Source organism: Nerophis ophidion, linkage group LG06 (genome assembly GCF_033978795.1).
Source record: "Nerophis ophidion isolate RoL-2023_Sa linkage group LG06, RoL_Noph_v1.0, whole genome shotgun sequence".
NCBI lineage: Eukaryota > Metazoa > Chordata > Actinopteri > Syngnathiformes > Syngnathidae > Nerophis > Nerophis ophidion.
This window is the reverse complement of record NC_084616.1, coordinates 19,344,669-19,357,168: the sequence shown is the minus strand read 5'-3', so window position 1 is coordinate 19,357,168 and position 12,500 is coordinate 19,344,669. Positions and strand designations below refer to the sequence as shown.

The 12,500-nt window shown below is 44.1% G+C and overlaps 1 protein-coding gene across 3 annotated transcripts in view; it reads right to left on the bottom strand.

Annotated features, from left to right (window-relative positions):
• Window positions 1-12,500, bottom strand: part of tmem269 (transmembrane protein 269) — a 43,321-nt gene that overhangs the window by 15,781 nt on the left and 15,040 nt on the right. For 2 of the 3 annotated variants that reach the window (XM_061902943.1, XM_061902942.1), the window contains one exon: window positions 12,430-12,500. This exon is cut by the window's right edge and continues 27 nt beyond it. In XM_061902943.1, the coding sequence (XP_061758927.1) occupies window positions 12,430-12,500 (71 nt within the window). Of the gene's footprint in view, window positions 1-7,373; window positions 8,224-12,429 lie in introns of those variants that run through there. The other variant, XM_061902941.1, reaches the window with a different exon arrangement.

The window sequence follows — 12,500 nt, the reverse complement described above, 5'->3', positions numbered from 1 at the left end:
AATAGTCGCTATATGTTAAAATGTGAAACATATATTTTCCACGTGTCACAGATACTACCTTTGGAGAAAAACGGGCGTTTGCACCTGGTGACAAAGCGCTGAAAATGTAAAAAACGTAAAATGGTAGTAAACATGTGAGGGTAACTCCAGTCCTACCAGTTTTTTGGCAACCAAACAGTATAAATTGGCGCTATATGTTTAAGTGTGAAACATGTATTTTCCATGTTTCACAGATACGACCTTTGGAGAAAAACGGGCGTTTGCACTTAGTGACAAAGCGCTGAAAATGTAAAAAACGTAAAACGGTAGTAAACATGTGAGGGTAACTGCTGTCCAACCTAGTTTTTGGCAACCAAACGGTAGAATTGGTCGCTATATGTCAAAATGCGAAACATGTATTTTCCACGTGTCACAGATACTACCTTTGGAGAAAAATGGGCATTTGCGCCTAATGATAAAACGCTGAAAATGTAAAAAACATAAAATGGTAGTAAACATGTGAGGGTAACTACAGTCCTACCAGTTTTTCGGCAACCAAACAGTATAAATTGTCGTTATATGCTTAAGTGTGAAACATGTATTTTCCATGTGTCACAGATACGACCTTTGGAGAAAAATGGGCATTTGCTCCTGATGATAAAGCGCTGAAAATGTAAAAAACATAAAATGGTAGTAATCATGTGATGTTAACAAAACTGTTTTTTGGCAACCAAACAGTAAAAATTGTCAATATATGTTAAAAATGTGAAACATGTATTTTCCACATGTAACAGATGCGACCTTTGGAGAAAAACGGGCGTTTGCGCCTGGTGATAAAGCGCTGAATATGTAAAAAACATTCAATGGTGGTAAACATGTAAGGTTAACTACAGTCCTACCAGTTTTTTGGCAACCAAACAGTAGAAATAGTCGCTATATGTTAAAATATAAAACATATTTTCCACGTGTCACAGATACTACCTTTGGAGAAAAACAGGGATTTGCGCCTTATGATAAAGCGCTGAAAATGGGAAAAACATAAAATGGTAGTAAACATGTGAGGGTAACTACAGTCCTACCAGTTTTTTGGCAACCAAACAGTATAAATTGGCGCTATATGTTTAAGTGTGAAACATGTATTTTCCATGTTTCACAGATACGACCTTTGGAGAAAAACGGGCGTTTGCGCGTGGTGACAAAGCGCTGAAAATGTAAAAAACGTAAAATGGTAGTAAACATGTGAGGGTAACTGTGGTCCAACCTGGTTTTTGGCAACCAAACGGTAAAATTGGTCGCTATATTTCAAAATGCGAAACATGTATTTTCCATGTGTCACGGATACTACCTTTGGAGAAAAACGGGCATTTGCGCATGATGATAAAACGCTGAAAATGTAAAAAACATAAAATGGTAGTAATCATGTGAGGGTAACTACAGTCCTACCAGTTTTTTGGCAACCAGACAGTAAAAATTGTAACTATATGTTAAAATGTAAAACATGTATTTTCCACATGTCACAGATGCGACCTTTGGAGAAAAACGGGCGTTTGCGCCTGGTGACAAAGCGCTGAAAATGTAAAAAACGTAAAATGGTAGTAAACATGTGAGGGTAACGACAGTCCTAAAAAGTTTTTTGGCAACCAAACAGTATAAATTGTCGCTATATGTTCAAGTGTGAAACATGTTTTTTCCACATGTCACAGATACTACCTTTGGAGAAAAAAGGGCATTTGCGCCTGATGATAAAGCGCTGAAAATGTATAAAACATAAAATGGTAGTAAACATGTGAGGGTAACTGCAGTCCTACCAGTTTTTTGGCAACCAAACAGTATAAATTGTCGCTATATGTTTAAGTGTGAAACATGTATTTTCCACGTGTCACAGATACGACTTTTGGAGAAAAACGGGCATTTGCGCGGAGTGACAAAGCACTGAAAATGTAAAAAACATAAAATGGTAGTAATCATGTGATGTTTTTTTGCCAAAAAACTGTTTTTTGGCACCAACCCGTAGAAATAGACGCTATATGTCAAAATGTGAAACATGTATTTTCCACGTGTCACAGATACTACCTTTGGAGAAAAACGGGCATTTGCGCCTGATGATAAAGCGCTGAAAATGTGAAAAACATAAAATGGTAGTAAACATGTGAGGGTAACTACAGTCCTACCAGTTTTTTGGCAACTAAACAGTATAAATTGTCGCTATATATTTAAGTGTGAAACATGTATTTTCCACGTGTCACAGATACGACCTTTGGAGAAAAACGGGCGTTTGCGCCTGGTGATAAAGCGCTGAAAATGTAAAAAACATTCAATGGGAGTAAACATGTGAGGGTAACTGCAGTCCTACCAGTTTTTTGGCAACCAAACAGTATAAATTGTCGCTATATGTTTAAGTGTGAAACATGTATTTTCCATGTTTCACAGATACGACCTTTGGAGAAAAACGGGCGTTTGCGCGTGGTGACAAAGCGCTGAAAATGTAAAAAACGTAAAATGGTAGTAAACATGTGAGGGTAACTGCAGTCCAACCTGGTTTTTGGCAACCAAACGGTAAAATTGGTCGCTATATTTCAAAATATGAAACATGTATTTTCCATGTGTCACGGATACTACCTTTGGAGAAAAACGGGCATTTGCGCATAATGACAAAATGCTGAAAATGTAAAAAACATAAAATGGTAGTAATCATGTGAGGGTAACTACAGTCCTACCAGTTTTTTGGCAACCAAACAGTAAAAATTGTAACTATATGTTAAAATGCAAAACATGTATTTTCCACATGTCACAGATGCGACCTTTGGAGAAAAACGGGCGTTTGCGCCTGGTGACAAAGCGCTGAAAATGTAAAAAACGTAAAATGGTAGTAAACATGTGAGGGTAACGACAGTCCTAAAAAGTTTTTTGGCAACCAAACAGTATAAATTGTCGCTATATGTTTAAGTGTGAAACATGTTTTTTCCATGTGTCACAAATACGACCTTTGGAGAAAAACGGGCATTTGCGCCTGTTGATAAAGCGCTGAAAATGTAAAAAAAATAAAATGGTAGTAAACATGTGAGGGTAACTACAGTCCTACCAGTTTTTTGGGCAAGCAAACAGTATAAATTGTCGCTATATGTTTAAGTGTGAAACATGTATTTTCCACGTCTCACAGATACGACCTTTGGAGAAAAACGGGCGTTTGCGCCTGGTGACACAACACTGAAAATGTAAAAAACGTAAACTGGTAGTAAACATGTGAGGGTAACTGCAGTCCAACCTGATTTTTGGCAACTGTATGGGAGCCTGTAATGGACTGTATTTTTACCTTAGGGGGGTGACTCGAATTATTCTATTTATACAAGAATCTAATCTTAAGAGAGAGTGAGAGGAGACGGCTTACACAGTTTACTAATTTACTAACAATAACCAGATAAACATACAATAACCAGACATTAATTACACTCATACACTTTTCCCCACTCACACGTTACCTCCCCAATAGAACAATAGAAGATTGTCAGTTGCGGTCCTGATGAATCGGTGGTGCACTTAGGGGTGGGTGGTGAGTTGAAACTGCTGGATTCAAAGGGGTCGTTGGAGAGGGGGGACACCTCCCGTTGTGGAGTAGAGATGGGGGGGGGGGAAGCACGGCCGTGGAGCGAGAGGAGAACCAGCCTCGTCCTGGGTCACCTCTCTGTCGACTAGTTCTAGCGCTGTCCACGTCCCTCGCAGCAATGTAGCAACAATAGCAAATAATTAAACTCGCTAAATTGTCCCACACTCGCTCTCCAAATTATACAGTCACCGGGGAGAGGGTCTATATAACAAACTTAAGTCAAACGTGACTAAACCTGCCGTCGGTGAAGTCACGGTGCAGCACAAAAACACAAGTGCGAGTTGCGGTTAGCTTACTAGCGGTTAGCATGCACTTCACGTATACTACCAACGTGAAGCGGCCAAACGTCGTATACTTTAAGTAGTGCTACTGATACTCTGTCACTTATAACACTCTGAAATGATAATCTTAGTGTGGTTCTTTCTCCGATCTGCAATCGTGGTAAACTGTCTTCCATGTAGAACTACCGACGATGCACTGCCTGTTAGTGCCGGAGCTCTTTAAACAGTTGTTTCTACCAGCTGGCGGAAACGGAACTGCCCGTAACTGTGGCAACCGAAGCCATAGCAACGGTTAAACAACTTAAATATACACATTTTAGCTTCCCAAACGACACGTATTAAAAATAAATAAATAATAATAATAATCCCATAACAGAAATGATCTCCTAACTGCAGAACTTAAAGGAACAATTACACAAAGCTTCAGAACAGCCGTCCCTTGATTTATGTGAAGGAAATCAGATATATACATGAAGGTTTGATATATATATATGCAAGTCAGGGGGGTTGAGGGGGAGTCGGGTCAGAGTATGGGGGGAGCTTGGTAAGTCGAGCCACTGGTCGATGGTAGGTTCTCTGGCCAGTGTCCACTATCATTGAGCAAACTCTTCCATCCTTCCCTTTAGTGACTGTCTTCACTCTACCCAGAAGCCAATGCGCTCTGGGTAACGCTGGATCCACTATCATGACTGGAGTGCCCACCTCCAAGTTACTGCACTCTCTGTGCCACTTGCGACGGCTTTGCATGCTGGAAAGATACTCTGAGGTGTACCTCTTCAAAAACTGGTCAGCTATGGCCTGTCTGTACTTCCAGGTATGATCACTGACGTCATCCGTGGAAGCATAGGCAGAGAGTGGAAGCAGAGTGTCTGGCCGCCCCATGAGGAGAGAGTTGGGCGTGATGGGATCGACTTGAAGGTGGGCTCGTTGCTTCTTAAGCTTCTCGGTGGTTTCCCTGTCCCAGTCCTTGTCTTAGTCCCGGCCCTTGTGTCTGCCGCGGTTGCACCGGTCTCTGCTGCGGCTGGGGCTCCTACGGCGACCATGGCTCCCTCGGCGACTGCGGCTCTTGCTGTGGGAATGCCGGTGACGAGTGGGACCTTTTTTCCTCTGCCTTGCTCATGCTCTTCTCCTTTGGAAGGACCATGGCTGTCTGAGCTTCCTTGGAGAACATATGATGCTTTCCAGTCTTGAACGAAGTAATGTCCGGTTGCCATAATTTATTGACGTTGTCTAGGAAGACCCCATCGTCGTGCTCAGCTCCGAAGAAATGTATTCGGGTGTGGTTAGGCTTAGCACTCTTCAGGTTGATATGGCCTTGGAAAGTCTAACCAAGTGGGGTGTCCAGGGCGACGGGACAGCCATGTGGGCCTGGGAGGATGCGCCTTGGGAGGGTCAACCTTGCTTGATCGGACCCGAGTAAGATGGTCGGTACCACTTTCTCTCCTTGATCAAGACTCAACTCTGACAGATGGGGGTACTTTGCCTTGAACGCCTTCATGGGGTTGCCATGGGTCGAAAGGCTCACGTCAGCCGCGGTGAACACATCGCGCAGGATGTGCACTTCTCCAGGTCGCCCCTTTGCCATGATCTCCAGTGACACTATCTCACCCGTAACCTGGGTGGGCTTGGGTCGGATGGTGAGAATGTTCATCTGATGAGGATGACCCTTGAGCCCGAGGGCGGTGGCTGCCTCCTTCATCAAGATGGGGCTCTCTGCACCATCATCAATGATGGCGTAGGTCAACATATCCCTCCCGTCATGGCGTAAGATGACCGGTCCAATCTTAAGTAACACTTGAGGGTTGTTACCACAGACTGGGCCTACATAGTAGGTACGACCCTCCTGGATTTATCTGGATGGGTCCCGGGGGAACTCTCCGGTCTCCGGCTTGTCGCTTCTAGTGTTGAGGTCGTGGAGGACCGTGAGGTGTATCCTGCCGCATTCGTTAACACGACAGGGCCTCTTCAGGGTGCATTGCTTGGCCATGTGCTCACGGGCGCACCTCCAACACCGCTTGTTGTCCTGAATCCACTGTTTCCTCTCTTCAGTGTTCTTCTTCACAAACTTTGGACAGTGTTCGAGCCAGTGGGACCCTCTGCAACACGGGCAAGGTGGTTGCAACTTTTTATCACCTTGCTTAGGGCCGCCCCGCTCACCGTGGGGGGTATCTCTCTTCTCATTAGTGTCGGCCTCTGAGATCGTCGTCATCACCCAGACTGACCCTTCCTTCCTTTTGGTGGCCCGATCAGACCGCTCGTATCCGCTGTACTTCCGCTCAGCTTTCGTTGGGAGACGGCTATGCTTCACCTCACTTCTGAGAAATTCAGATAGCTCCTGTAAACTGGCTGCTGGCTGATCGGGATGGAGCTGGTCGTGGCGCCGCTGAAACCCCTCCTCTCGGTGCCTAGGTGGCTTCCTTATATAGCGCTCCACGGTGGAACCTGTGTTTACTTCTCTGGCTCCAGTCGGTCCCTGCAGCTTCAGCATCGTGAACAGGGAGCGGATGCGAAGGACGTAGTCGGTTCTGATGTTAGGTAACTCCCCGAGGGCTTCAACCTCGTCGAGGATGTGGTCCCATGGACATCCCTAGTGACGATCTAGCTCGCTGATGCTGTCGCCGTGAGGGACTTGGCGTGGGAGTAGCAAAGTCTCTTAGCTATCGGTAGCTTGCAATGGAGGTGGAGCGTGAGACACTTTTGCTGCTCACTGTGGTACGCCTGCGGTTCTCCTAGCAGGTACTCCAGGCTCAGCCGCATCTCCCTGTAGTTCTCCCTGCTATCTTGGGCAAAGAAGGGAACAATGGAGCCAGGTGGGTGGAGAGGAAGCGGGTCATATGGTCCCGCATTACGGCGGGCTAATTGCGATGGTGAGGAGGGAGAAGGGAGTCCAAGCATTCGTCAGGCTCCATTTCCTCCTCGTGTGCCCTCTGGGTTTCTGGCTCCAGGGCTCGAGACCTCTCCATGCTCTTCTCGCTTTCCTCTGGCAAGCCAGGCCTTGAGGGCGCTCTCGATATTCGGCCTAGGGGGAAGACCTCTGGATGGCGGGATAAAGCAAGCTTAGCGAACTCCAGGCTCCGGATGGAGAGCCTTCTCTAGTGCCTCCGCAGTTGCATGGGTTTGCCTCTCCAGGCGCTCCTTGTCAACGCGGGCCTCTTCATGCAGACGCTCCTCTCTAGCACAGGGTTCTTCGCGAAGCTTCTGCTCTGGTAGCTCTTGCCGTTTCTCTCGGGCGAGGGCAGCCTGGTGCAGGTTCTCCTGGTTGTCAATCAACTGCTGGATTAACTTCTCAGAGAGTAGACTTTTAATGCTTGATCGCCCTGAGTGGCTGCTACGGTGACTACCTGTACGGCTGCTATGGACGCTGCTGTGCCGGCCAGAAGATATGCGAGACTTTACTTTTGGGGGCCTGCCTTGAGGATAAGAGCTCTCGAAAAACTCACCCGGATTGAAAGTTCGCGGTTCGGTCCTGTCTAGTGGGGTGGTGGCATCAGGGGGAATCATTTCCTCACCGTTCTGTAAGTTGCCACCTCCCGGTGGATCCTCTTTGTGCCGTTCCTCCTCCTCCGTTTCACCTTGGCTGGCGATATCTGTCGACAGGGTGATGACTGCTGCCAGCAGCGGCCCCGCCTTTTCCTGTCTCTCTTCATCCCTTGATAGTGAGAAGAAGGGGTGAATACTGGGTTGCGTAGTCACACTTAAGTCAGGTATTGCAATAATGCCCTCCGCCACTTGAGGTGCTTTACTCTCTAAACTACTAGGGCTGTCAGTCTTGTCTGGGGTAGTCAAGTGATAGTCCTGTAATCTAGTGGGTAACCTGCACTCTCTAACAGAGCGTGCTGGTGGTTCTGGGGAGGGGCTTAAGGCTCTCTCACTCTCTTTGGATTTGGACATCCTAACTGATTAGATCCGGCTCGAAGGACCAAAATGTACGGGAGCCTGTAAAGGACTGTATTTTTACCTTAGGGGGGTGACTCGAATTATACTATTCATGCAAGAATCTAATCTTAAAAGAGAGTGAGAGGAGACGGCTTACACAGTTTACTAATTTACTAACAATAACCAGATAAACATGCAATAACCGGACATTAATTACACTCATACACTTTTCCCCACTCACACGTTACCTCCCCAATAGAACAACCCGCACTAAACCAATCACACAACACACACACACACAGTCCAACCTGGGCCCCTTTGCTGGGCCAGAAGATTGTCAGTTGCGGTCCTGATGAATCGGTGGTGCACTTAGGGGTGGGTGGTGAGTTGAAACTGCTGGATACAAAGGGGGCGTTGGAGAGGGGGGACACCTCTCGTTGTGAAGTAGAGATGGGGGGGGAAGCACGGCCATGCTTCCTTTAACACGACTCAGGAGTGGTCTGGAGCGACAGGAGAACCAGCCTCGTCCTGGGTCACCTCTCTGTCGACTAGTCCATGAGCGCCTGCAATGGACATGCCAACATAGCACTGTCCACGTACCTCGCAGCAATGTAGCAACAATAGCAAATAACTAAACTCACTAAATTGTCCCACACTCGCTCTCCAAATTATACAGTCACCGGGGAGAGGGTCTATTTAACAAACCTAAGTCAAACGTGACTAAACCTGCCGTCGGTGAAGTCACTAGCGGTTAGCATGCACTTCACGTATACTAGCAATGTGAAGCGGCCAAACGTCGTATACTTTAAGTAGTGCAACTGATACTCTGTCACTTATAACACTCTGAAATGATAATCTTAGTGTGGTTCTTTCTCCGATCTGCAATCGTGGTAAACTGTCTTCCGTGTAGAAGTACCGACGCTGCACTGCCTGTTAGTGCCGGAGCTCTTTTAGCAGTTTTTTCTATCAGCTGGCGGAAACGGAACTGCCCGTAACCGTGGCAACCGAAGCCATAGCAACGGTTAAAAAACTTAAATATACACATTTTAGCTTCTCAAACGAAACATATTAAATAGAAATAAATAATAACAATAATAATAATCCCATAACAGAAATGATCTCCTAACTGTAGAACTTAAAGGAACAATTACACAAACATGCAAACCTTCAGAACAGCAACCAAACAGTAGAATTGGTCGCTATATGTCAAAATGTGAAACATGTATTTTCCACGTATCACAGATGTTACCTTTGGAGAAAAACGGGCGTTTGCACCTGGTGACAGAGCACTGAAAATGTAAAAAACGTAAAATAATAGTAAACATGTGAGGGTAACTGCAGTCCGACCTGGTTTTTGACAACCAAACAGTGGAATTGGTCGCTATATGTCAGAATGCGAAACATGTATTTTCTATGTGTCACAAATACGACCTTTGGAGAAAAATGGGCATTTGCGCCTGATCATAAAGCGCTGAAATTGTTAAAAACATAAAATGGTAGTAAACATGTGAGGTTAACAAAACTGGTTGCCAAAAAAAAATGTTTTTTGACAACCAAACAGTAAAAATTGTCACTATATGTTAAAATGCAAAACTTGTGTTTCCACATGTCACAGATGCGACCTTTGAAGAAAAACGGGCGTTTGCACCTGGTGACAAAGCGCTGAAAATGTAAAAAACGTAAAATGGTAGTAATATATTATTATATTACTATATTATAGTAATATAATAATAGTAATATATATATATATATATATACACACACACACATACATATATGTATGTGTATATATATATGTATAAGTGTATATATGTAAATATATGTATAAGTGTATATATATGTATATATGTATAAGTGTGTGTGTATATATATATATATATATATATATATTAGGGCTGGGCAACGATTAAAAATTTTTATCGAAGTTAATCACACTATTTCTCCGATTAATCACGATTAACTGCATTGTATACGCAAAGCCCAATAATGAATTCAAAAGTAGTGTGTAGTGCACCTTTATTGGAATATTCTCCCACATAAACAAAAGCGCCAAAACATTTGTTGTGCAAACACAATTTAAATCAATCCCTCTTAAACAGTAGCAGTTTAAAAACGGAAATGCTGATTATCGGTCCTGCTAGACACCGACCTCTATTTAATAATACAACTTTAACATTTGACAACCAAATAATAAAACAAGGTGACTCTGTAAAAAATCTGGGTATTATCTTCGACCAAACTCTCTCCTTTGAGTCACACATTAAAAGAGTTACTAAAACGGCCTTCTTTCATCTCCGTAATATCGCTAAAATTCGCTCCATTTTGTCAACTAAAGACGCCGAGATAATTATCCATGCATTTGTTACGTCTCGTCTCGATTACTGTAACGTATTATTTTCGGGTCTCCCCATGTCTAGCATTAAAAGATTACAGTTCGTACAAAATGCGGTTGCTAGACTTTTGACAAGAACAAGAAAGTTTGATCACATTACGCCTGTACTGGCTCACCTGCACTGGCTTCCTGTGCACTTAAGATGTGACTTTAAGGTTTTACTACTTACGTATAAAATACTACATGGTCTAGCTCCATCCTATCTTGCCGATTGTATTGTACCATATGTCCCGGCAAAAAATCTGCGTTCAAAGGACTCCGGCTTATTAGTGATTCCTAGAGCCCAAAAAAAGTCTGCGGGCTATAGAGCGTTTTCCGTTCGGGCTCCAGTACTCTGGAATGCCCTCCCGGTAACAGTTCGAGATGCTACCTCAGTAGAAGCATTTAAGTCTCACCTTAAAACTCATCTGTATACTCTAGCCTTTAAATAGACCTCCTTTTTAGACCAGTTGATCTGCCGCTTCTTTTCTTTCTCCTATGTCCCCCCCTCCCTTGTGGAGGGGGTCCGGTCCGATGACCATGGATGAAGTACTGGCTGTCCAGAGTCGAGACCCAGGATGGACCGCTCGTCGGGACCCAGGATGGACCGCTCGCCTGTATCGGTTGGGGACATCTCTACGCTGCTGATCCGCCTCCGCTTGAGATGGTCTCCTGTGGACGGGACTCTCGCTGCTGTCTTGGATCCGCTTGAACTGAGGGGGGGGGGGGGTTGCCCACATCTGAGGTCCTCTCCAAGGTTTCTCATAGTCAGCATTGTCACTGGCGTCCCACTGAATGTGAATTCTCCCTGCCCACTGGGTGTGAGTTTTCCTTGCCCTTTTGTGGGTTCTTCCGAGGATGTTGTAGTCGTGATGATTTGTGCAGTCCTTTGAGACATTTGTGATTTGGGGCTATATAAATAAACATTGATTGATTGATTGATTGATAGCAGTTACATAGCATATGACCATATCTAGGAATTGATATGATGGGAATTTTCCGATTGTTTGCTTGGTGCTTTGATAAACTGAACGCATCATATACATGGTACTATATTGTGATGTTATGAGCCAGGGAAAAAAAGAACTACCCTACCCAGCATGCAACAGGAGTGACGAGCATGCGCGGTAGCCCGGTATAGGTTGTGTCGCCATGACGGCATCTTGTATGTTGTGATATGCACGCTCTGAAAGCAAACGTGAAGAACTCAGCCAACACTCCTCGTCTGCATTATTCATAAATAGACAGACAACACATATACTCCGCTGCTTCACAGGCCGCTGGATGTAGCCGGCAAAGTATTCCCATGCTAGCTAGCCGGTCTAGCAAGCACGCGTCATTCAGTCCAAAACGGCCCGATCTATCCACATTCAGAATTGTCTGGCGGTCGTAAGTGATCCTGGAGTGACCACGCTGTAAGCCAGCCATGAAATTTGCAGAATTGTCCGGTATTTTTGCCAAATGTTCCATCTTTACCAAGAGCTCCTCGACGCCGAAGCCCATCCGGGCGACGCCATCTTGTTAAGAAAAGGCGTTAACAAAATAAAAGCATGTAAACAATATACGCAAATGTGCGATAAAAGAATTGTCAGTGTTAATAGATTGATGAGTTAACTCTTCATTAACGCATTAATTTGCCCACCGTTAATATATATATAAATATATATATATACTGCACATATTGTTTATACGAACTTACTGTATATATGGTACACATATCATATGTATTGCACATATTGTATATACTGTACACATATATATATACATTTATGCACACATACATATGCTTATATATACACATATACACACACACACATATACATACATATACATACATACATACATATATATATATATATATATATATATTGCACATATTTTGTATACTGTACATCTGTACATATTGTATATACTGTACACATCACATATACTGTACATACTGAAACTTGCTCAGATAGTTTAATGATTTGTTGATATTTGCGACAAAAAAATATGAAGAGAAGTGAAATCTGGATGAATATTAAATATTAAACATAAAATATGTGTAATATGTAAAAAAAAAAAAAAAAAAATACGGACCCAGTCAAACATCGAGGAGGTGATCAATAAATGTATTTTTGTTTCAACATGAGCCCGAGTGTATGTTGCCTTCAAACCATTCCATTCATCGCCAGCTCGGAAGGGACAAGCGGTATAAAATAAATGGATGACGAAACAACTTTGCCTTTTGGCCAGAGTGCAAAGTCCAACAAAGCGCTGAGAGCAGACGCTCCGAGCTGATGTGCGGTAGGCGGTATCGACCGTATCGCTCCACTTACCCAGCGCGGAGCAGGCGTCCAGTCGCCTAGCAACGGCCCCGTCAGCCAGGTCCAGCAGGTAGCCAATGAGA